At 53.6% G+C, this 25580-nt stretch overlaps 1 protein-coding gene across 4 annotated transcripts in view; it reads left to right on the top strand.

Annotated features, from left to right (window-relative positions):
- The window catches only part of ST8SIA5 (ST8 alpha-N-acetyl-neuraminide alpha-2,8-sialyltransferase 5), a 58808-nt gene that overhangs the window by 20994 nt on the left and 12234 nt on the right, over window positions 1–25580 (top strand). For all 4 annotated transcript variants that reach the window (XM_045458288.1, XM_045458286.1, XM_045458287.1 and 1 more), the window contains 2 exons: window positions 10831–10923; window positions 22361–22447. In XM_045458288.1, coding sequence (XP_045314244.1) covers window positions 10831–10923; window positions 22361–22447 — 180 coding nt within the window. The remainder of the gene's footprint in view (window positions 1–10830; window positions 10924–22360; window positions 22448–25580) is intronic.

The raw sequence follows: 25580 nt of genomic DNA, 5'->3' as shown, positions 1-25580 counted from the left end.
AAATCCCAAGAACGGTGCGTGCATCTCCAGGGCCCTCCAGACCCTCCAGCTTCAGACACGGCCCACAGGTGCCCTGACTGGTCGGCCTCATCCGCCCTTCTCCCAGAGTCTGCACCACCCTGGCCCTCCTGGTCTGGGTGATACGGCAAGAGCCGGGATTCCAGGAACTTTTCCCTCTGATGTCTGGAGCAGAGCTGGCCCCAGGCCACTGCCCATCCAAGCTGCCCGTTCCCGGGACAGCATTCTTCCTGTGCTGCTGGGCTTCTAGGTTGGGGTGCAGGGGACCTCCCAAGTGGTGGTGGGGGGGGGGAGGGTAGCACCAGCCACGGGACGAAAGAGCAAAAGCCCCCAAACTGACGCGACGAGAGACTCTGTTCCGCAGAAGAGCGAGCCAGCTGAGTGCCCAGGGCCCGGGTCTGTGTGCGTGTCCAGCACGGCCTCTGCAGTCCAGGGTTTGGGGTTGTCATTTTTCAGAGCTGGCATTCAATTTCGCGTTGTGTTATGCTGTATTCGGCTATTCCCCAATTGTTTCAAGACAGTGTGTAATCAGGTACTACATTTGCGTGGCACGGATGGTGGGTGTGCCAAGAGCTCAGTGTGGAAGTCAGAGGTGCTTCCGTGGGGGGCAGAATCGGGCTTGGATCCTGACAGGCGATGCCCACGGCCAAGTGCTCCGGGGGCTGACGGGGTGCCCGACGCTGTGCCGGGCGCCTGCCCCCCATCCTGCATTTCATCCCTCTCTCCCGTGTTTTGAGGCGGGTACTGTCATTGCCCTCATTTTACAGATGAGGAAACCGAGGCCCTGCAAGTGATGGGGGATGGAGCTGGTCACACCATGTGCCGTGTGACTCCAGACTCCCCGGACTGATAGCCTGTGCTAGACGGAGGGATTGTTCTTTCTGGACTGTGGACAGGTCAACCCGGGTAGGGTCGGGTGTTCGGGTACCTCTCTAGGGTCTCTCAACCGCCCCCCTCCCCGCCATCTCTTTGCCGCCTTTTATCCTCTGTGTCTTTCCCCCACTCCCTTTGTGGTTAGTGCTTTCTTGACTGTTACCCCTGACAAATGCTTCCTTCTACCTGCTCCTGGAGGCTCCACATTTCAAAGAGGAGCCCTTGGGGGCAAGATTAGCCCGAGGGAGGGGCGCCTGGGTGGCTCAGTTGGTTAAGCGTCCGACTTTGGCCCAGGTCACGATCTCACCATCCATGGGTTCGAGCCCCGCGTCGGGCTCTGTGCTGACAGCTCAGAGCCCGGAGCTTGTTTCAGATTCTGTGTCTCCCTCTTACCCTGACCCTCCCCTGTTCATGCTCTCTCTCTGTCTCAAAAATAAATAAACGTTAAAAAAAAAAAATTTAAGATTAGCCCGAGGGAAAGAATGTTCGTGCACTGCGCCCTACACACCTGACTCGTGAGTGCAGTCTGGTTTAGCATCAGCCTTTCCGGTCAATTTTTAAGGCTGTGAGAAAGGACAAAAAAATAAATAAAAAGAGGGCCGGAGTTCTCTCGGGCTCCATCCAGCTGGGAAGAATTTGGGGAATCAGGTTTGGCAGAATGTTCTGGGCTGGGTGCTGGAAAAGCAAAACAAAGATGGTGCAGCTTTCGCATCTCCTCCCACGTACCTGACGTGGACCTCTGGTGGCCAACAGGCAGGAGGCTGTCTGTGGAGGCCAGGTCGTTGGCGTCCTGGGACTCATCAAGTGGTGGTGTCCCATGTGGTAAAGTCCCCCTGGCCCTCGAGCTTTGTGGCCCTTGGTTGAGTCTGAATGGAGTCTCCTGGGCAAATGACCACTTGGGTGCATGGGTCTGTGCCCCAGTTCCCTCATCCGTTGAACTGTCACCTTGTTCAGGCACTAGTGGTGGGGTCCCCTGAGAGGACCTTCTGGGTAGATCCGGGCCCCAGCTTCATCCTGACTCATGGCTGAGTATGAGGACTTTCTCTCTGAGCCTTGGTGTCCAGATCAGATGATCGAAGGTGCCTGCCAGGGCCTCCCCCAGGTCTGCTCCCAGAATGGCAAGTAAAAGGGGAGTGGGGTCAGGCTGGAGGACCAAGCATGCACCCGTGATCAGCAGTTTAGGGGGGTCCTGGATAGGAAGGCTCCCGAGGCCATCCCAGTTTCGCACTCTACGTAGCCATGCACACGGCCTGCACCTGCTAGGTTGATGGCCTTAAAGACTGTGCTGGGGCGGGGGTGATGGGGCGATGGGGCTCACAGAGGCTGTCCTCCCACGCAGGCCTCCTTGTACAGATGTAAACCTTCCCCCCCTCACCCTCCACCGGGGCTCCTACAGAGCACTCGGGTCTCTTCCTTCTTCCTCTGGCGGGTCCCTCACACGCAACTGACTGTCCCTCCCAGTTCTGCAGGCTGGTTGTTCGAGATCAGGAGGAGACCACAGTTCAGGGTCAGATGCGAGCCCACCCTGCCTTGCACACCGTCATCTTCCTGCTGTGCCCTCGCCTGGTGGGAAGAGGGTGAGAGAGCTCTGTAGGGTCCCTTTTATAAAGGCACTGATGCCATGCGTGAGAGCTGCGCCCTCATGACCTAATGGCCCTCCAGTGACCCCACCTCCTAATGCCATCACATTGGGGGGTTAGGTTTCAGCATGTGACTTTGGGGGGGGGCACACACCTTCAGCCCGTGGCACTCACTCTGCTCGTCACGCAGACTCCCGCGGTGACCGTGTCTAGCACCTCCCACTTCCATCCTCAAGCCATGCCAGTGGGGCGTCCGCCTCCCGGCTCCCCTGAATCTGCGCCGGTCAAGGTCACTGATGACCGTCTGGTTGCTAGGGCAGCAGGACCTCATCCATCCTCCTCTTCCTTGGCCTCCATTAGCTCTGGACAGAGCCGGCCCTTCTGTCCTGGAAATGTTCTCTGCTCTTGACTTCTGTGGCATTGGGCGTTCCGGGTTTTCCTTCTTCCCACAGACTTCCCTTCTCAGTCTCCTTCCGTGGCCCCTTCTCCCCTGCCACCATCTGAATGTCGGAGCTGACTGCACGTGCCCCTCTGTGCTCTGCCCTCCTCTGAGATCTCACTTCGTCCTTTGTGCCTTGACTCTGGAACATAGATCTCTAACCCTGGCCTCTGCACTGGACTGCTGACTGCCTACTTACGATGTCCTCCCGAATGTCTGAGAGTCCCAGCAGCCTTACCGTGGCCCAGGGGCTTCGGACTTCCGCCCACGCTGTTTATGTTCATCGTTCCCTCCTCTCGAAATGGCTCTGTGATGCAACCAGTTGTCCAAGCGAAACTCCTAGGAGTTACCGTTGATTTCTCTCTTTCTTTGTCGCTGCGTAGACCTTGTCATCAGCTTATCCTTAACCCATTTCCTGCTCTGTCGCCTTCTCCCACGTCTTAGCTGCCACTCTGTGCAATCCTTCTCAGGCGGCAACAGTCCCGTCTCCCTGTCTGCTGTCGCTTTACAGTCCGTCCTCCCTGCAGCGGCCAGAGGGAACTTTTCCATCAGACCGTGCGATTCCTCTGCTTCAACGCCCGGCTGTATTGAGGGGCCCACAGGCCCAGCCTGACCTGGTGCCGCTCGCCTCTCCGGCCTCATGTGCTCTGCCTGTCCACCCCACCGCCCCCACTGCCCTGTGCCTGCAGCCCGCTGGCTTTTTCCATCCTCGGGGTGTTTGTGTTTATTCGCCCTTCCCTGTCTGCAATGCTCTTCCTGCGCTCCTGCTGAGGGCTCCATTTCTGTTTGTTCAGAGAGGCCTTCCTTGACCTCCTACCAGCCTTCCAGGGACCCTCCAGCCCCCTATCCTGTTTTACTTTTATAGAGCTCATTACTACTTGGCACTATGTTGCATTAATATTTCATTTGTCTTCTCTTGTGGAAGTCCAGGGGTGGGGGGGCGGGGATTGTATCTGGCTTGGTGGTCAGTGCATCCTGGCCTGAAACTGTGCCTGGCGTGTAGCAATGGATCAGTAAATCTTCGGTGAGTGAAAGAGGAGAAGAAGAGCCATCCATCGAGGGGAGTTGCACAAAGTCCAGTTTACTAAGGACTGAGCTGGGGAGCGTGCCGGGGGCTGTAGGCACGTTCGAGGCAGAACACAGAAGGCTGCCAGGAAGCTGGCCTCTGATGTGCAAGCAGGTAGCAGCCAGGAAAGACACAGTGAGGAAGAGCGTTCCTGAGAGAGACACCCCTCCAGTGAGAAAAGAGGACCGATTCACGCCCCTGGTGCCGGGAGGGAGAGAAGGACCCCGAAGGGAGCAGAGGTGGCCAGGAGGGGAGGGGAAGTACGAGGAAGCCAGTAGGTCTCAGCGTTTAGCTTGGACCCCCGGGGCATGGTGGTGAGGCACAGAGGGGCAGTAGGGCGGTGTCCGGGTGGAAGGCCGACCATGCTCGTTTAGACACGTGGAGGTGTGCCGGGTGATTGGGCCGGATTTTAGAGGGGAGGTTTCCAGGGCTCCCTGGTGCAGCGCAGAAAGTAAGGCTCCCGCGCGTGCACTCTTGCGTGGACTGTCTGCACACTGGGTGTGGGGCCCTGCAGACCCACAGGGCGGGGGTGGGGGGGTGGAAAGGAGGAGTGGCAACAGGCTTTTGCCCCTGACCCCCCAGCCCCCACCGCATGCCAGGAACGACCTTCCAGGGAAGCTCGCGCCGACAGCGGATGGATCACGGGACTATCGAGGGTTGTATTCAGAACATCAGGCTTTCTTAGCTCTCCGTTCTGATCCTTCAACCCCCTCTGCAGATTCCCATGGATGGATGAGGAAATGGTGGCCCAGGGAGAGCCAGCGTCCAGCCAGGGGGCCGAGTCAGGTCTCTCTACCACCCGGGGAGGGGGGAGTGTCTCCTCTGGGCAGCTGTGACCTGCAGTTGACAGCCCAGCTCTTCCTGGTTCTCTCTGCACCTATTTGAGAAGACGCCGCAGTCCTCTGAATTGTCAGCCTGCAGTTTCCAGACTCTGGTTTCTGTGCGTTTGCTCTGACGGGTAGCGCGCTGTCTCGAGATGGCAGCTGTTCTGGCCCCGAAATAGCACGGAGCTCACTGAAGGGGAGGGGGTTGCTCGCCGAGAAATCCCCCCCACCCCCCCATAACCGTGGCTTGTCAGAATCAGGGAGAGGGAGTACACTGCAGTCACTGAATAACATAGGTTCTGGGCTCCTGAAAGCCTGAGGTCCCCTTTCCAGCACCCCCATTTATGAGCTGAATGACTTTGGGCAAGTTGCTTTTCCACTTACAGTCTGAATCTTGGGTATAAAAATGGGGAAACAAGGCCTGTCCTCATAGGGCTGTCGGGAGAATTAAACAAGACAAAGTTAAAGAGTCCAGTCTCAGACTGCCACATACAGTTGTGCAGGATGGGCACCGCACAAAGATACCCAGCTAAGGGGTCAGGCAGGGTTGACATCCAGCTCACTCTCACTTGATAAATCATGTGACTGGCATGTGGCTTAATTCATCTGGAGAAAGAGGTACTTTTTCCTAATTTGCACAGAGGTGCCATACCCTCACTGTATTCCTACCCAGTGTGGAATACATAAACCACTCTGTGGTCCTCTGAAACTCTGTACCAGGTTTGAGAAGAGTGCAGAGGTTCAGATTGCTGAGCTGGGGCCGCTTCCCTGCTCTGGGCTGGTGGAGGCTCTTGAAGGACATAGAGACCTCCTTGGGCTCCTGTCCTCTTGAACACCATCAGCACCCGGGGACGAGGGGCAGTGTTAGATAGAAAGCTGAAGGCATGCACCTTATCTTGTTCCAGCCAGGTGCTTGCTGGGGCTCAAGTTCTGGGACCTCCAAGAAAGACCCCACAGTCTAGGGTGCCTGCGTGGCTCAGTCGGTTAAGCATCCGTCTTCGGCTTAGGTCATGATCTCGTGGTTCGTGAGTTTGAGCCCCACATCGGGCTCTGTGCTGGTGGTGCAGAGTCTGCTTGGGATTCTCTCTCTGTCTCTCTGTCTCTCTGTGTCTCTGTCTCTCTCTCTGCCCCATCCCTACTTGTGCTCTCTCACTCTCTCTCAAAATAAATAAATAATCTTGAAAAAAAAAAAAAAGACCCCATGGTCCTGATGAAGCTCCCGAGAGGGTTCAGACCAACAGGAGGGCCCTATAAGGGGCAGGCTCATGGACAAAGGCTGGCAGGGATGCGTGAGGGCCCCCGGCCACGCTGACAAGAGGCCTCCTCAGCTTGCGGAACTGGAGCCCGCGTCTGGGTAGGAGGATGGAAACTAACACGCAGGACTGCCGTGGTCACCTCTGAGTTTGTCTTCTCCCTTAGCAGAGGCCATCACCTGCTGGCTGGGCAGCCTGGGCTGCCTGGCCCTTCCCCCCTCCCCCATGGTCCCTGAGGGCACAGAGGAGGGAGCAGGATGGAGGCAGCTTGGCGCCCGCCCCGGACTTGACTGCCGGAAGCCAAGTGGCATCTGAGATGAGCTGGTCTGAGCGGCCGTGACTATTTATACCCGTGAGGTGCCGAATGCGATGCCGGGGCCCCTCCCTTTGCGCCGGGCAGAGATCGGCTTTCGAGAATTGGACAAAGAGACAGTGACTGACTCACCCTGAGAGGCCAGTGGAGTTCAGAAAGTTGGAGAGACTGCTTCTCTCAGTCTTCTGGCAGTTTGACGGGAAGCTCGAACTGTTTCGTGCGAGATCTAGGACTTAAATAAAGGGGCATCTATTAGTGCTTTCCAATAGCGAAAGAGTCATAACCCCATTACAGAAAACTTACAAAAGTACAGAAAAGTATTTTAACAGTCATTCACAATCCCATTATTCAAAGAAGCCGCCCATCAGGGCTTTGGTAGGGCCCTTCCCTGCGGCCTGTGCCTTCACAGATGTATATACCGTTCTTTCGGGAGATCACAGTGCTGTAGCTTGTGTTTCCCGTTCAGCATCATCCTGGGAGCGTCTTCCCACGTCACTACACAAGGAGACGGAAGCCTCACTTGTGACGTCCGCATCAAAGTCTGTGTCCCCGCCAGATAGGGATTACCGTGCTTTTTCCAGAACGCAGTCCTTGGGTGTCCCGTCAGAAGCGGAGTCCGGAGGGGGGGCTCTCGGCAGCGGTTGTTATGATCTTGCTTCCTCGAGTGTTAGCTTTAGAGACGGAGACGAAGCGGCACAGCTCAAAACAGCAAGGCCGGGTAGGATGGAGACAGGAACAGGGCCATTGGCTCCGTTTTCAGACAGGACACCTGGGGCTGTAGACCCCGGTGTGGGGCGCTTTTGACAACTTGGCTGAGGCACCACGTGGGGTGTTTTCAGGGTTGCTGGGGTTTGGTATCGTCACGTATGGCAAGACTCCACGGAAGTGGGAGTCACTGCCACGAAGGAGGAAGACTTTATACTCACAGATCCCTAGACACAGGAGGCACGTCGCACCGTAAAGGCCACACAGGGGGCCACCAGGGCTGGTCAGGAGGCAGAGAGGGTGAGAGGGGAAAGTGGGCAAGAGCCTTCACAGGGGTTTCTGGGGAAGAAACAGCTGAGTCAGGGGCACAGGGATTGGTGGACTCTGGGGCCTAAGGGCTGTCCCTAGCTGTGTGGTACCTGGTCCTGGGATGATAAGGGCAGGGGGAAAGAGGCCCTGAATGTGAGAGGAGTGGTGGTGGCGGGTTGTGAGCTCTGGATTGGGTTGTTTGCGTAGGAAACGTGCGCTCACGGGAGGTTACCGTCTGGAGGGATTGGCTAGCCCCAGGGTCAACCAGGCCCCGGATGTTAAAGCATCCGAAACACATATAGCTTCTGCACGGAGTCTGCCGCGGAGTTGGGTGATCAGGGACAGTCCCGTGTCCGGGCAGAACACGGCGTGGGCTTTATGCGCAGGGTGGCAGGGGAGAGGTTTACCAGTAGCAGCGGAAGGAGGACGCCAGCCGGTCCAGATGGCGGAGAAGCTTCCTGAGGTTCGTCGTGCCTGACTCAGCTCTGCCACCAGCCAGCTGAGGTCCAGAAGCAAGTCGCTGACTCTCTGGCCGCTCCTGTCCTTTGATGGCGGGAGAAAGGAGAAAGAACGGAACACACATTTCTTGGGCTCTTGCTGCGTGCCAGCCACTGTGCCGGGGCTTTGCGTGAAATCTCATCGCTATCTTACCTCAGCCCTGCCCCTTTCTCGTGTGTGGATTTTTTTTTTTTTTTAATTTTTTTCAATGTTTATTTATTTTTGGGACAGAGAGAGACAGAGCATGAACGGGGGAGGGGCAGAGAGAGAGGGAGACACAGAATCGGAAACAGGCTCCAGGCTCTGAGCCATCAGCCCAGAGCCTGACGCGGGACTTGAACTCACCGACCGCGAGATCGTGACCTGGCTGAAGTCGGACGCTTAACCGACTGCGCCACCCAGGCGCCCCTCTCGTGTGTGGATTTTATAGATGAGGAAACTAAGACTCACAAAAGCGATGGGCCTAGGGTGGCTGGGGCCGGGGGGCGGGGGGGGGGGCAAAGGACGTGACCCCATTCTGAAGGCCTGTCCACCTAATAGTCACCAGACACAAGGCGCGAGACCATTTGGAGTCACGGCACTGCCTGGTTCCCTGGATGGGTGAGGCTGGGGGTTCAGGAGAGCAGGAGACCGAGTGGAGGCTGGCAGAGGTAAGGCAGGGATGGCCTCATGGAGGCGGCGGAGGGGCTGGCTGATCTTCGCGAGCTTCTTCCTCGTGTCGGTGGATCATCCATCCACAAACTGTGTCTCACTCTGGCTTGGTTAGCGAGTGGGAAACACTGAGGGAAACTTGGGATCATATTGTCGTGCTGGCTGGGGCCTTGGCCACCACCTAGTTTAAACCGATTGTTTTCAGGAGGAGAAAGAAGAGGCCCAGAGAGGGGAAGCGATTTACTGAAGTCACACAGCTGGGTTTAGAGGCATGTCCACGATGTGTCTGTAAGACCCCCAACCCCCTGAGAGCTCCGGGCTAAGTCTCCCCCGAAATAACCCCTGCACCATTTGAATCTGGAGCTTTTCTTAGCAGCAGCCTGAGACCACGGCTTCAGGTGACCCAGTGGATTCCAGAGGACCTAGTGGCCCTGGCTCTGGTTGCAAACAGTGATCTCCGTGGTAAGATGCCACACCTCACTTACTGTTGTGTGACTGGAAAATGACGTGAGTTACAGCCAAGGTCGCGGGCTTTTCTGGTGGCCTCATGCTGCCCCTTGTTCTTAATTGCAGATAACAGAGCCCATTTAGCTAGTGAAAGCAGAAAGGGATTTATTTAGGGCACGGCTAGCTCAGAATCTTTGGGAAAGCTGAAGAAAGACCGAAGGCTGAGCCTCCCCGAACTGCACCGTGAAACGGGGCCACCGTGAAAGCTGCTGCCCCTGATGTAATCAGGAAGGTGCTGCTAAGCCTGCAGTTTCCAAGAGCCGTGCCCTGTGCCCTTCCGCCACATTCTGCACCCACAAAACAATGCCTGGAGCCTTGTCATAGTTCACCTCTAACCCAGCTCTGAGTCAGTCTCGTGCAAATGCTTCTGATTGGTTGAACCTAGATTCTATCCAAACCCTAGCTGCAAGGGAGTCTGGGAAATGTAGGTTTTAGCTTTCTGGCCTGTAGCGCAAAAGGTACAGAGGTAGCAAAGACAGAAGTCGGACGCTCAACCGACTGAGCCACTCAGGCGCCCCTGCCCCTCCCAACCCCTTCTGAGCAACCTCCAGAGAGAGGCCACTCCAGAGAGAGAGAGAGGCCATGAGGAGAGGCCCCGTCCTGCCTCTGGCCGAGCCCAGCAGTGAACTGCTGTGTTTCAAAACCCTCCCCCTACCCAGGCCCTCTTCCTGCCCTGGGCTGGTGAAACTTCAGGTGCGAGGAAGGTGTTTTAAAGGTCTCCTCACCCGGTGGCTGCGGGAGGCCACAGGGCCCTTTTCAGGGGCCACCAGCTGTCCTCGGTGGAGTGTGGACAAGAGCAGCCTCAAGTCAACGTGTCGGTTCATGCCCCAGCTTTGCCACCTACCATCTGTGTGACTCTGGGCCAGCGAGTCAACTCTCGGGGCTTCTTCGGGATGCTTGCGATGGTCACTTGCCTCGTAGGTGGGTTCTAAAGATGAAAAGGGAGCGCATCCAGGGCAAGCGTGTGGCCCGAGGAAAGGGCTCGGCGGGCGCTGGCCGAAATTGGCGTTATTCTGCGTGGAGCTGCGGAAGGGATCCCGAGGTGGCTCTGGCTGGGGGAGCCAGCCAGCCGGTGTTGGAAAGGGCGTGTGCCCCTCTGCGGTGGGACCCGGCCCGAGCCTGACCCTGCCCTACCGCTGGTGTGCCCTGGAGCTCTATCTGTTTAGCCTCAGTGTTCTCAGCTGCCAAATGGAGAGAAAGAAACGTCAGTCTCACCCAGTCGCGGTGTGAGCATGAGAGTCAAGGGGGCTAATGAGTGTAGCAAAAGCAGAAGATCTTGGCCGTGTTTGAAGCTGTCCCCGTGTGGCACTTGCCCAAGGGGAGGAGAAAGGGGCAGGAAAGGGCAGGACCGGTTGAAAGTCTGGGTCTCACTGCCCAGACTCCCAGCACTGCCTCCGGCAGGGGCCGATCACAGGAAGCTGGAGAAGGACATGGTACTCAGAGCATTCCCCCCCCCCCCCCCCCCCCGCTTCCCTTCTCCTTTGCAGCCACTAGTTTGGAACCCAGCCTGCTTCAGAATGCCATGATTTGCCACGATGAGTTCATGCCTCGTAAAGGCTTACACTCCTGGGATAGCGGGGTGCTCTGAGTAGTCAACCACCCGGCGATCAAGCCAGAGGGCCCCCGAGGTCCTGGTGCCCCTTCCCACTAGGTCATCTGCTGGGGTGGCATTGATGTGCTGTGTGTATTTGACCGGCTAATAGACCCACCCCCACCCCCCATGAGAACCCCGCAGTCCCCCAAAGCTCTGGCCGGCTTCTCTGCATAGTAACCTCTGTCCCTGTTGGTTCCCAGGTACTTTGAGTTTTACGAGGGCCCGTTTGAGTATAACTCCACAAGATGCCTGGAGCTGAGACACGAAATCTTGGAAGTGAAGGTGCTGTCCATGTGAGTGTGGCCGGGGTGGGTGGTGGGTGACGGTGCACGTGGGATGGGGCAGGACCAGGGGGCAGGGTGGGGCACGGGCCAAAGGAGACAGGAAGGTGGCTGATCTCAGCAGAGCAAGAATTAGGTCCTCCTTCCCCCCCCCCCCCCTCCCAGGGCCTCTGGCATTTGGAGAGCAGGGATAATTGCATTTAATGAAAAAAAGGCCAGGTTTGCAAGTCCCCAGGACTCTGGGGATTCAGTCCCTGTCTCAATTTCCAGTCTCCGTGATACCATCGCCGGGCTTCTCTTGTACAGAAACCGAAGAGGGCACAGGAGCATCTCACCTGAAATCCAGTACTCCGAGCGGAGGCTTTAAGCATGGCCCTTTGCTATTGCCTTTTAAAAATTTTATATTGATTGATTACATTTCTTACCAAATGTTGGTGTTGGAGCGATACAACATTCAAGTAGTCCAAAAAGGTACACAGAGAAGATTCCCCTGCTCAGAGCCCCCCGTTTCTTGTCAGAGGCGACCAGCGTGTCCTTGTGCGTCTTCCCAGAGAGTCTGCGTAAACCAGCCTCGCGCATGGCTCTATTTCTTTTTCCTCTTTTTGCACACATCGCACACACACTTCCTGCTTCGCGCTCAACAATACGGCGCCTATGGCTCTTTTATAAGCGACGGGAGGAGAAGCGCATCCTGTGCGGAACATTTCAGCGTGTGTGCTCACCCCCTCCTTCTCTCCCACACGGGACCACCATGAGCCCGTCGTCCCCCCTGAGAGGGACTTTGTTGTGTGAATCACGATACTTAATTTCTTAAATTTTTTTTTTAACGTTTATTTATTTTTGGGACAGAGAGAGACAGAGCATGAACGGGGGAGGGGCAGAGAGAGAGGGAGACGCAGAATCGGAAGCAGGCTCCAGGCTCTGAGCCATCAGCCCAGAGCCCCACGCGGGGCTCGAACTCACGGACCGCGAGATCGTGACCTGAGCTGAAGTCGGGCGCTTAACCGACTGCGCCACCCAGGCGCCCCACGATACTTAATTTCAAATAAAATTCCTATGTTTTTGAAAACGGTTCTAGCTGGATGTGGAAAGAATATGGTTTATTCGAGGTCAGGTGGTGTTGGATCCTCTTGTGGACTCGTGGGCCCCTGCCGTGATCCCTGGGACCACTGTCCATGGCCCACGGGCAGGAGCCACGGCTCCTTTAGCTATTTGACATGATTTCCATGTGCTGTGGAAATCAGGTCAGAGCACGGTCCCGGGGGTCTGGCAGGCCTGGGATCTTACGAGCTCTGCATCTTTATACAAATTACTTAACCTCTCTGAGCCTTTTCTTACCTATAGAAATTGGGACACTATTACCTAGCTTTGAAGGGTTTTCATAAAGACTAGATGAAATAACATGTTGAGAGCAGAGAGCCCACATCCATAGTAGTACACAGAGGTGCTCGATAAACAAATAAATGTGTCTCCCTCCCTTTTCTTTCCTTTTTGGAGCCACCACCAGCAGCGGCAGCTTTTCTGGGCTGTCATTCAGAATCCTTAAGCTTAGTAGCTGCAGGAAAGCTCCAAGAAATCCAGCTGGGAATAGCTGCGTTGTTTCTGGTCCCTGTGCAAACCAAGGGTCTACGTAACCCTCTCTAGAGGTCAACGTGCGAGACAGCTCAGCCTCCCATCAACACCACCCAGCCCTCGGCTGCGCACACACCGTGGTCTCTGCCCTCATGGAGCTCACAGCCCGGCAGGGAAGCGGACATTAATAACTACCCTAGAGAGACAAGGGGACGGCAGGGAGCTTGACCTGGGCTCGGGTGGGGAGGGGGTTGTCAGGCAAAGCTTCTCTGAGGAAGGGATGCCGGTGCTCCCATCGGACGAGCAATAGGAATTAAGTAGGCCAGGAAGGTTCCAGACTGAGGTTCCAGTCTGTGCAAAGGCCCTGTGCCAGGAGGAAGCCCGCTGTGTCCCAGGCTCTGAAGGGGAGCTTGAATGCCAGTGTGAGAGGGGGACCCGGAAGCCATGTGGCTGGAGGGGCAGATGGGGGCCCGACCTTGTGAGGCCTAGCAGTGTGGTCTGGGATCCAGATTCTATCATCATCTGAGGGCCGTGGGAACCCGTGAGAAAGCTTTAAGCAAGTGGCAGTGCGAGTGCACGTGATGTGCTTGGTTGAGGACTTGGGATTTAGTGGCAAACGTGGCCACCGGGACCTCAGGCGCGAGCCAAATTCATCAGCTCCTAAGCAGAGATCCTTTGTCTTTTCCCAGAATTCAAAGACCTCAGGCCCTTAACCGTGTCATTCTGGAAAGCCAGAGCGCACCTGTTGACAACATTCCTTAGTGTTTTCAAAGGCAAATAATTACTTTTTAAATTACACAACGCAGATAGTCTCTTCGTGGTTACTTCGTGGTCTAGACTCAGAGATCTGAGAGACCCATGAGTTGGTCATCCTTCTACATAACTTCCTGTTCCACAGGCCAGGGGCCTAAACAACGGAACTTCATACGCCACAGTTCTGGAGGCTAGAGGTCTGAGAGCGGGGTGCTGACAGGGACGGCTTCTTCGGAGGCCTCTCTCCTTGCCTTGCAGATGGCCGCCTTCTCCGTCTTCACACGGGCTTCCTCCTGTCCCTCCTGTCTGTGTCCTAATTTCCTCTTCTAATGAGGACGGCAGTCATATTGGATTAGGGCCCACCCTAATGACCTCATTTTAGCTTAACTACCTCTGTAAAGACCTTGTCTCCCAAGACTCACATTCTGAGGCCTCAGGGGTTAAGATTTCAACATATGAGTTTTGAGGGAGAGATGATTCAGCCCATAAGAGTCTCTGTTGCAGCTTCCATTCGGGGACGAAAGTCAAAATGACCCGGGCCCTACACCACAGACATGGTGGGGTGGGAGGGAGGAACCTCGCGCTTCGGTGATCTGTGCAAACCTTTGTCCCTTGTCGTGGATGCGAGTTCGGTGCTCTGCATGTTTAGCTCGAGCTCTCATCCCTGTCCTCGGGCGCCCTCTCTGGTCTCCTGAGCTGAGCAGCCGTCCGAGCTGGTGACCCCTGGGCCTCGCACTACCCCATTTCTTCCAGGGCCCTGGCCCCCCTGTGGTCCCCGGGCTCTGAGAGGAGAGGCAAGACAGAGGCTCTTTGCGGGGCATCGGCGTGAGGCTGGTGGGACGGTTGGGAGCAGCGAGCCTGCTGTCTGCCAGCCTGGCTCTGCGAGCCTCAGTGGGCTCTCCAGGGCTGAAATCAGAGAGCCCAGAGGCCGGCCTCTGATTCGGATGGTTCTGGCATCACCAGGGCACCCGTGGGCTTTACTGTGCTCTGGCCCAGAGCCATGAGCGGAGCTCGCAGTGGAGACTCTGAGTCATTGGGGAAAGGTTAAATCGCCATCTGTGAACGGAGGGGGCTGGACGGATGGGCCGCGAGGCCCTTTCGGCGTAAGAATGTCAGCTGGCGTTCTGAGGAGACAGGGAGGGGTGTGAGTCATCTGGGAATGATTCCGATCCAGAATTGCTCGGAACGCTGGTAGAAACCAGTCAGCCGGAAAATTCCCACATGGAAAAGGCCTCGGTCCCTGACAATGTCAGATGCAAGAGGAATTACTCCATGGCCATTTATCATGAAACGCATTGTCACGAGGGCTTGTACAAGTTATTTGTTTGCATGTGATCATTCTAGAGTCTCTTTTAGTTTGGTTTAGTTTTTAATTTAATTAATTAATTAATTAATTTATTTATTTATTTATTTAGAGGTTCTTTATTTTTAAGCCAGTTACTGCCAGATGGGGGTGGTACCTGGGACGTCTCCCTGAGGCCTCTCATGCCACTCCTCCTCCATCTTTCTGGGGCGGGCAACCCTGCGCTGAACCCGGGAAGGGAGGCTGGGAGCAAGGGTTCTCCAAGGGCCGAGAGGCCCTTTGGCGCCCAGCCCTCTCTGGGTCTCCCGAGTGAGCGTGACCCTGCATGGGCTTAGGACGTGTGTGTTACATGAATGAGCGGATTGGGCACGTGTATACCCGAGAACTGGGTGGAAACGGGAGGCCATCAAGAAAAGGGGGAGAAAGAAGAAGGAGAACAGAGATGGCCCTTATCACCTAGTCAGTATCATGGAAAATCAAGTAGGATACAAAAGCTGGTGATAGTAAAAAGCCAGGTCCCTGCTGCCCGCCTTCTTCCACCCACCCTGCTCCTTTGACTCTTGGCTGTTTCTTCCTGTAATTACTTCCACACCTATTGGTAACATGCACCTGCTGTTATTTCTTGACCCACCGACCTACCAAGTTTGCACAGCGTGCACTTGCCTCCTGCCTCAGTGGGTGAGGATTCGGCCCCCTTACACCTCCCCCTTACACCCCCCCCCCCCGCCTCCTTCCCTCTCTTCTGGGTTGAGAGATATTGCTATTTTTAGTTCTTCTGTCTATAGATTGCCCGAGGAACCTGTTTCTTGTTCTACCAAATACTGGCAGTGTCTCTTGATCCTGTACTTTATGAGATGAGGCTATTAAAATTATCCCCTTATTTTGGTTCCAGCCTCTGGCTCCAGTCACCCACGGGTTTACCTTTAAAAGGTCAAGGCTGATAACATTTACATTCGGTTTGTACCCATAATGAGTCGTTTCGGGGTTTTCTCGATAGGTTGACTCTAAAATTTCAAGATCAGAAAATAGTGATTCTGCTTCCTTCCTTGTACACTCCCCTTCCCCCTTTTTCCTGGAGCTTCTTGTCATTTTTTCCCTCTTGAACTCTGTCTCTTTTATGCCCTAGTTTGGTTTTTAGCCTGCCTCTCCCGTCAGCCAGGCCTTCCCCTCAGCTTTTCCCTTCATCGTCTTGCTCCAGCGTGGACAGGCTGCTCTCTTGGTGGGTCACACGCGATTGTCCTGGGAACTTCCCTCCTCTGCCTCCTTGGGTTGGATTCACTTTTGCTTAGAACCCATAGCTGCTGCTTGTTTACTCCTTCATTTTGCTTCCCACTCATCTTCTGGTGATCTCCCAAAAAATGATGCATCAGGGGTAAGGGTTTTGAGTTCTTTGAGTTCTGTGACTCAATGACCTAATTCTACCTTTATACCTGATTGTTGGTTGGACGGGGTTGGTGTTTTAGGGGCGAGTCATTTTCCTGCAGAATGCCGACGGCTCTCCCCATCACCTTTGGGCATCCTGGGCTAGAGGAATGTGTTGCTAGTCATTCCTTTGGAGGTGACCCGTTTTCTTTTCTCTGGAGTGTTTCCGGAGCCTGTGGTTCTGAAATGTCCCAGTGGTGTCCTTCGGGATAGACACCTGTGGGGACCTCTTAATTTGGGACTCATGTCCAAATTCTTAAATGTTCTTTTGGATTTTTAAAAATATTTCCTTCTCTCTATTCTTCTCTACTTCCTTTTTTTTTCTAGTCCCTCTAAGAGTTGTACAGTGGACCTTCTGCATCGCTCATTTGATCTCAGCTTTTCTGTCCCTGCCCATTGTTTCCACTTTCTGAGATGAGTCCTTGACTTCACCTTCCAGCTCTTTGAGCAAACTTGTACCCCCAAGAGCTCCTTCTTTGTTCGGAGTGCAGTCTATTCCTGTCTTTAAGGATGCCATGTCTTCTAGACTATCTCTGGAGACACTAAGTAGAATATTTTAAAGTTGTGTTTTGTTCCTCCAGCATTTTTCTCTTTGTATATTTTTTTAAGGGAGGGGGAGAGTCACAGAGGGGGTAGGGGGCGGAGAGAGAGAGAGAGAGAGAGAGAGAGAGAGAGAAAGTCCAGCAGCCTCCATGCTCAATGTGGAGCCTGCCATGGGGCTTGATCCCATGACCCTGGGATCATGATCTGAGCTGAAATCAAGAGTTGGATGCTCAACAGATTGAGCCACCCAGGTGCCCCCTCTTTGAATATTTTAACTAATGGTTTGTCTTCTGTTTCCATCCAGTTGACCAGATGATTCTAGGTTATCTATTCATATTTAAATTTAGAACAATAAAAAGCTGATAGAAACTGACAGTAGGCTTTCCTTAAGAGTTGTTGTTGGAGGGGCGCCTGGGTGGCTCAGTCTCCGTTTGAGCGCGTCCCACTCTTAATTTTGGCTCAGGTCATGATCTCACGGTTCGTGGGATTGAGCCCTGCGGCAGGCTCTGCTTTGACAGCACAGAACCTGCTTGGGACTCTCTCTCTCTCTCTCTCTCTCTGCTCTTCCACTGCTCTCTCTTTCTCTCTCTCAAAATAAATAAACTTAAAAAAATTAAATAATAAAAGAAGAGTCACTGTCGGAGAGGCTGCTCCTTTTGCTGCTAGAATGTCCAGATCTTTTCCCTGGGAGTGACCGCTTTTTGTCTTTTGTTTAGGGACTGACTGACAGTCTGGTTCAATCCCTCCCCTCCCTTTGCTGGACACTAAATATTTGGCTGCTCTGGGGGTGGCTTCGATGGTTCCAGATACAGACTTACAAATGATGCTCATTTCAGCACCATGCCCCTTCCCCACCCTCCACCCCTCTTTAAAATATCCCATGAAGTTGGACTCTGTCTCTGGGCTGTGTCACCCCTCCTAATGTCCCCCCTCCTCCTTCTACACACTTGTCAAATCTCTCTTCCATTGGACTCCCCCCATCCCGGTCATTCTATTCATCTGGAATATTAGTGGTATCTTGGGAGAAAGGAGATAAGAGCCTGTGATCAACCCCTCATCTTTAAAGTCAAGATGATCTCTGCTTTCGTAAAGCAGTTTATAAAATATTGTTATGTATATTATCTCATTTGATCTTTCTGACAACCCTTGAGGTTAGCAGGGCAGAGATCACTGTATCTGTCTTACAGATAAAGCACCTGAGTCTCAGAGAGATTAAATGACTTGTGTCAGGTCACACTGCAAGTTGGGGCAGAGCCAGGATTCAGGGTTGGGTGTTCAGGCCCCAGCCTTGGTCCAGCATGTGACAGGCATTGGAGGCACATAGAATGGGGCCCAGACGCTGGTAACAGTTGGAACTGGGACCCTGGCGTCAGTCTTGCCAGGGCTGTGTTTCTAGAAGGTGTTTGGAACATTGGCCGTGTAGGGCACTGCTCTAAGGGCCTGGAGGTTACAGGGTACAGGGGAGGGAAGCAGTGGGTGAGCCAGGGTGGGGCTGTGTAATGGCACCCTCGTCTGATGTCACATTAGCCTGAGATGTGATGGTTGCTGTGGGAGCTTTGGAAAAACCAGAAGGAAGGCATCAGGATGGAAGGCTGGGTTCCTTCCAGCTCCTTAAAGCTACCAAGTAAGCTCCCAGCCTTGTGCCTTTGCACTCACTTTTCTCTTTGCCTGGCATACTCCTTCCCCCAGATAATTTGCATGGCTCACTCCTGATCATTTCAGTTCTGTGTGCAAAGTTCGCCTCTTTGGGGAAGGCTTCCCTGACCAACCCTTCTGAAGCAGTCCCTTGTTGGTTCCTTGGCCTTGCTTCATTTTTCTTCATGGCTCTAGTAGCTGTTTTCTTTTTCTTAATGGGGGAAAGAACACTTAACATGAGATCTACCCTGTCAACAAATGCTTAAGTGTTCAATACGGTGTTGTTAAATGTAGGCACTAAGCTGTACAGCAGATCTCTAGAACTTAGGCATCTTAAATAACCGAAACTTTATATACATCGAACAGCAAGCAGCTCACCATGTCCCCTTCCCAAAGTCCCTGGCAACCACCGTTCTCTTCTCTGTTTCCATGAGATTGACTATTTTAGATACATCATGAGCAGAATCATGCTGTATATATCCTCTGTGACTGGCTTCTTTCACTTAGCATAACGTCCTCCAGATTCATCCAACTTGTCACATGTGACAGATTCCCTTCTTGTAAAAGGCTGAGTAGTATTCCATTGTACGTCTATAACACATGTTCTTTATCTGGTCACTCGTCAGTGGACATTTAGATTGTTTGTCTTGGTTACGTTGACTAAGGCTGCAGTGGACATGGGGACATGGGACTGTATGTAGTTCTTGTAGATCCTGATGGCCATTCCTTTGGACATATACCCAGAAGTGGGACTGCTGGATCACGTGGTTGTTCTTTTTGTAATTTTTCAAGGCACCTCCGTATCATTTGCCGTGCTGTCTGCACCGTGTTACCTTCCCACCAACACCGTGCGAGGGCTCCTTTTTCTCCACATCCTCGCCAACACTTGCAATCTTTTGTTTTTATTTTTTTGGTTTTTTTTTTAAAACATGTTCATTTATTTTTGAGAGAGAGAGAGCGAGAGTAGGTGCGAGGGTGTGTGTGAGCCAGGGAGGGGCAGAGAGAGAGAGAGAGGGAGACAGAGGATCTGAAGCAGGCTCTGTGCTAACAGCAAGAAGGAGCCTGAGGCGGGGCTCGAACTCACGAATCGCAAGATCATGACTTGAGCCGAAGTCAGACGCTTAACCGACTGAGCCACCCAGACGCCCCTTTTGTTTTTTTGATATTAGCCATCCTAACAGGTATGAGATGATATCTCATTGCAGTGTTCATTTTCATTTCCCTGATATTTAGTGATGTTGAGCACCTTTTCATATGTCTGTTGGCCATTTGTATGTTTTCTTTGGAGAAATGTCTTTTCAATTCTTGTGCCCATTAAAAATTGTTTTTTAATGTTTTATTTATTTTTGAGGCAGAGAGAGACAGAGCATGAGTGGGGGAGGGGCAGAGAGAGAGAGAGAGAGAGAGAGAGATACGAATCTCAAGCAGGCTCCAGGCTCTGAGCTGTTAGCACAGAGCCTGATGCAGGGCTCGAACCCATGGACCGTGAGATCATGACCTGGGTTGAAGTTGGATGCTTAACCAACTGAGCCAGCCAGGCACCCCATCTTATGCCCATTTTAAAATCAGGTTATTTGGAGGTGCCTGGGTGGCTCAGTCAGTTAAGCGTCTGACTCTTTTTTGTTTTTAATTTTTTTTTTTAACATTTATTCATTTTTGAGAGACAGGGTGCGAACGGGGAGAGAGAGCGCGAGAGAGAGAGGGAGACACAGAATCTGAAGCAGGCTCCAGGCTCCTAGCTGTTAGCACAGAACCTGAAGTGGGGCTCGAACCCACGAATCGTGAGACTATGACCTGAGCCAAAGTCGGACACTCAACTGACTGAGCCACCCAGGTGCCCCAAGCATCTGACTTTTTTTTTTTAATTTTTTTTTTTTTATCGTTTATTTATTTTTGAGACAGAGAGAGACAGGGCATGAATGGGGGAGGGTCAGAGAGAGGGAGACACAGAATCTGAAACAGGCTCCAGGCTCTGAGCTGTCAGCACAGAGCCCGACGCGGGGCCTGAACTCACGGACCGCGAGATCATGACCTGAGCCGAAGTCGGCCGCTTAACCGACTGAGCCACCCAGGCGCCCCAAGCGTCTGACTCTTGACTTTGGCTCAGGTCATGGTCTCACGGTCATGGGATTGAACCCTGCATTGGGCTCTGCACTGAGCGTGGAGGCTTCTTGGGATTCTCTCTCTCCCTCTCTCTCTCTCTCTCTCTCTCTCTCTCTCCCTCTGCCCCTCTCCTGCTCGTGCACTCTCCCTGAAAATAAATACACATTGAAAAATAAATAAATAAAATCAGGTTATTTGGCCTTTTGCTATTGAGTTGTAAGAGTTCCTTATGTGTTTTGGATATCAACCCCTCATCAGATAAATGGCCTGCAAATGGTTTCTCCTGTTCTCTGTGTTGACTTTGTACTCTGTTGTGGTCCTTCGCTGTACAGAAGCTTTTTCAGTTGGACGTAGTCCCACTTGTCTATTTTTGCTTTCATCGCTTGTGCTTTTGTTGTCATATGCATATGTACCTGTTTTCCACTTGCCTCCTTACTGCTATTTAAGCTCCGTGGAAGCAGAGAGTTGTTTTGTTCACTGCTGTATCCCCAGTTCCCGCTACAAAGAAGAGTTCAATAAATAATTATAGACTCTCTTGGAACTGAGACTTCTTGGTTCACTCACCAGTTTATTAATACGCTCAACACATATTTACCACACGTCGGCCGTGGGCCTTCGCCCTGGATTTATGGTGTGAACTCAGGCGTGATCCCCTGCCCCTCCCATTACTTACTATCTTGTGGGAAAGATCGGAGTGAGTAGGGATGGGTTATGGGTTTCACAAAAGGGGAAAAGTCCAGGGGGCTGTGAGTGAGCAGAGTCTAGGCAGTGCAGTTTAACCATAACAATAGCTTACATCTACCAGGTACTTTCCGTGTGCACTTCCTATGCTTAGGCCTTTATTGCATCACCTTATTTAATACTTTTCACAGATCTGGGACAGTGAGTGATAATCTATTATTATGCCCATTATATAGATGAGACTCAGAGAGGTCGAATAACCTGCCCGAGGTCCCATAGTTAGGGGGAATATGAACTCTGTCTGAGGCCCAGCTCCTCTTCTGAGTGCAAAATCCACATACTTTGTCGCTATTCTGTATTTCTCCTGTACTCACCGCTCCCCCGTCACCCCTCCCCGTACCAGTCATGTATGTGTTCCTTCTGTGGGTGAGGCTTGCCCCGTTTGGGAACAACCCTTTCCCCTCCATTTAAACACAGGGGATCGGGGCGCCTGGGTGGCGCAGTCGGTTAAGCGTCCGACTTCAGCCAGGTCACGATCTCGCGGTCTGTGAGTTTGAGCCCCGCGTCAGGCTCTGGGCTGATGGCTCAGAGCCTGGAGCCTGTTTCCGATTCTGTGTCTCCCTCTCTCTCTGCCCCTCCCCCGTTCATGCTCTGTCTCTCTCTGTCCTAAAAATAAATAAATGTTGAAAAAAAAAAATTAAAAAAAAAATAAATAAATAAATAAACACAGGGGATCTTGGGGCGCCTGGATGGCTCAGTCGGTTAAGCGGCCGACTTCAGCTCAGGTCATGATCTCGTGGTCCGTGAGTTCGAGCCCCGTGTCGGGCTCTGTGCTGACCGCTCAGAGCCTGGAGCCTGTTTCGGATTCTGTGTCTCCCTCTCTCTCTGACCCTCCCCCATTCATGCTCTGTCTCTCTCTGTCTCAAAAATAAATAAACGTTAAAAAAAAATTAAAAAAAAAAAAAACACAGGGGACCCAGCTCTGCAGAATGAAACTGATTTTTACTTTACAGTTAAGTGAGTGTTTGTCCTGGTTTTGGAATCAAGGACCTCTACGGGAAGCCGGTGAAAGCTTCAGATTCTCCCCAAGATATGCACATGGGCAGACAGAAATGGCATCGTGCCTGTAACTCGGAGAGCTCCTGGGTTCCCTTAAGGCTGGTGGCTCTGTTGATAAAGGAGGCCAAGAGGCTTTGGGCTCAGGACGGGCTGGTTTGCATGTGGAAGGCAGGCTTGCAGGAGAGCGGTTCACACCCCCTAAGAGTGAGCAAGACCCTGGGTGCCCGAGCATCAAGGACACCAAAAATAGGAAACCACAGTTAGACTAAAGGACCACACCAGGATTGGGCACATGGGGAGCAGGAAGGGGTGATCGCGAATGCCGACGCTCTGCCCAGCCTGGCCCTTTCACGTTCTCTTCTGTCTCTACTCCCAAAGGGTGAAGCAGTCGGAGCTATTCGACAGATGGAAGAGCCTGCAGATGTGCAGATGGGCAATGAATATCTCTGAGGCCAACCAGTTCAAGTATCTGTGACTTGTCTGCCCTCCCCCGCCCTCCCGTTGGTGATGTTCTCCTTCCTGCCGCCCCATCCTGCAAGGCCCGGCCCCGGGGTCGTCTTTTCCCCGGAGCTGGCCCTGGCTGGGCTTTGGGATCTGGGCAGCGGGGAAGTTCTGACTCAGTACACAGGCCGAGGTGGGCACCCTGCTGGCCACGACCCCTGCATTCCGGCCCCTAGGCCTTGCGGCAGCCCCGTGGGGGGCCCGGGGGTGCGGTGTGGCCACTATAGCTCCACCTTGGTTCCAGGTCTCTAGCAGGCCTGAGGGGTGAGGTGCACTGAGCCTTCTTCTATGGCCGCGCCCTGTCACCAGCCCCTCCGGGGGCAGCTTGCTTGCACCAGACGCGTGAGGCCTGCTGTAGATGAGCTTCTAATTGCTCCCTGACCCAAAGCGATAGATTATAAGCTCCCAGAGAGGCAAGAGCCATAGTTTAAGGTTCCCCTGTCAGCAAGAGATGAGCAGATTAACATGAACCGTAGATTCATCGCTAAAATTCTGTGAGCTCACGGTGGGATTTTAGTGCAGACAGACCTTACCGAATGGGACTGATGGGACCCTGGGCATGTGGGTATAGACCGGATGCAGGCTACTCAGGCTGAGGTTTGGATGCAGTCAGGAGCCATCAGCATGCAGGAATCCTACCCCGGGGGGGCTGTGAAAAGCAAATGACACTAAGCATTTTGTCTTTTCCTTATGAGTCATTTGGTCCAGTTTTCTGCAATTCCAGGCCACGTCTAGAGACTGAGTAGTAGTTTTAAGTGGCACATTTTGAGAAATGTGGATGTTTAAAGTGATAACCCCGGAAGAGCAGGTGCCGGCAGCTGCAAACCAGAGGCCTCTGTGAGACTGCAGATTCCCAGCTAAGGCCCAACAGGAGGGCAGAAGACCCCGCCTCCACCCCCCACCCCCCCCCCCCCCCCCCCCCCCGCCCCGCCATCATAAAAGTAGAACATGAACTTGAGCAAAGTGCTGGGAGGCGGGAACAGGTCTTAGCAAGAGGTGTTAGTGTAGGCACTGCCCTGGCAGTCGCCCCCCCCCCCCCCGGGGGTGGGCGGGGCCTGAGCAGGCTGATAAAACACCCAGCGCAGAGAAGGTCAGCGAGGTGCAAGGAGATGTTGTCTGGGCTGGGAGCTGCACAGAAGTGTCCTCCGTGGGATTCACATATCTAAGGAGATAACGAAGCAGCAGGAAGATGATATGGCAGCAGAAAAACAAGGATTAAGTGTGGGAGCCTTCGGCAGGGATCAGCCAGCACTATCCAGCAGAGAGGCTCTGGGCACGGGGCAGGCATGCTGAGCCTCTTCTCGGGGTGGGGGGTAGGGGAGTAGTTTCCGGTGTGGAAAAGGGAGATGACATCAGGTCTTGCCAGGCTCCAAATGGAAAAACCTTCAAAGCCAGTTGGTTGCCTCCCTTTGCTCTCATTACAAGCTCATTCAACGATGATGAGATCCTTCATTCAGGTTTGCAAGATCCTGGTATGGTGAAATGGGGAGGGGTGGAGGGGACGTGCTAGAGGGAGTGCTGTAACTGAGGCCTTCCCTCACCCTACTGCCTACAAATGGACGTGTTGGCATTCTGGTTTATAGCTCCGTCACTGGTAAGCTTGGTTAATATGAGAGAGTTTCCATCAGTGGTGAACTCTCCAGCTGGCTGGCAAGATTGAGTTTCTGGACCAGCAAAGCTAAATGGGCCAGTGCTGACTCATGGCCTCTGCTGGCCGGGTCCCTGGCCTCCCCTCTGAGAAGACTCAGTCAACATTCTGAAACTCATCACTCCACAGGAAGGCCCTCTCCGATCGGCAGCCAGCTGAGTTTCCCCAATGAAATCCCTACGAGAAATAAAGTCATAAAACATAATTTTATAACCTTCCTGGCTTTGGCAACCTGGAGTCGCAGAATTATAGAGGCTCAGAGGGAGAAGAGCCAAGACTACGTTCTATGGATGAGGCAGTGGAGGCCCAGAGCCCAGAGCCCCACAGCTGGCAGGAGCAGAGCAGAAACTAGAACCCAGGCCTCCTGACACTGGGTTGGCAGCCCAAGTTTCCATCCCAGACCCTGGATGTGAACTCTCCAGCAAGCCCCTCCTCAAACGGTGGTGGTCGTCATCATCCCGGCTCCGTGGAGGTGTCCCGTCCCTCCTGGGGCCGCCTAGACACTGCACGTGACAGTGCCTGGAGCCAGTGTTGGCGGGAGGAGGCCAGTGTGGACTCAGCATAACACTGCTGCTTTGGGAGAAAACGGAGCCTCGCGGGCTCAAAGCCCTCCCCACCCCACCACGTGGGAGAGCAGCGGCTTGCCTCCGGTGTCAGGTCCAGCCCCTGGGCAGCCAGGGTGGGGGGCTCTGGGCCCCCAGGGCAGGGGAGAGCAGTGCCCAGGACCCCGCCCCTCAGCAGGCCTCGGAGAGAGAGTGACCCGGCAGAGCACCAGCTGAGGCAGAGGGAAAACTCAGCCTTCTCCGGCCTGGCCGACTCCCAGGTCGGCCTCAGCAGCCACCTTCTCCCTTGGAGGGCTTATTTTTATTTTTATTTTTTAGTTTTGCAAAGGCTGCTTGCATCCTCTAAGCTTTAACCCTTCTGTGGCTTGTGTTTGACTGCTCTTGTGAGTGAAAGCCACGGGGCTTTTTTTTTTTTCTTTCTTTCTTTTCTTTCTTCCTTTCTTTCCTTTTTTTTTTTTTTTTTTTAAAGAAACAATGGACTCCTGAAAACCTCTTTAGGAAGTCAGGCTCCTCTTTCTGCAGGAAGTCATCAACCAGCACCAGCCCACTTCCTGACCTCCCCTCTTCCTCAGACACTTTCTAAATGCTTCTGTTGACCATCGGTGTCTTGGGTTTTTGCCCCCGTGGGATAGAGGTAAACACCTTGTCTAAGGGGCCAAGAACCCAAGGGCGTGCTCTGTGTCCCCGGATTTCCATCAAGGCTGGATAAATAGTGTTTCCAGAAAGTAGTAGAATGCCTGGCAGATCTTGGCGAACGCCTGACTGAGGCAGGACTCATCCCACGACTGGCCGGCAGCTGGCTGTCGAACACCCGAACACTCGTGCGACTGACACCATGCAGGATCCGGAGAGGCAGGGTGCCTGCCATCAAGGGGCTTTCGTTCAA

Source organism: Leopardus geoffroyi, chromosome D3 (genome assembly GCF_018350155.1).
Source record: "Leopardus geoffroyi isolate Oge1 chromosome D3, O.geoffroyi_Oge1_pat1.0, whole genome shotgun sequence".
NCBI classification, from domain to species: domain Eukaryota; kingdom Metazoa; phylum Chordata; class Mammalia; order Carnivora; family Felidae; genus Leopardus; species Leopardus geoffroyi.
This window is presented reverse-complemented; position numbering and strand designations above follow the sequence as displayed.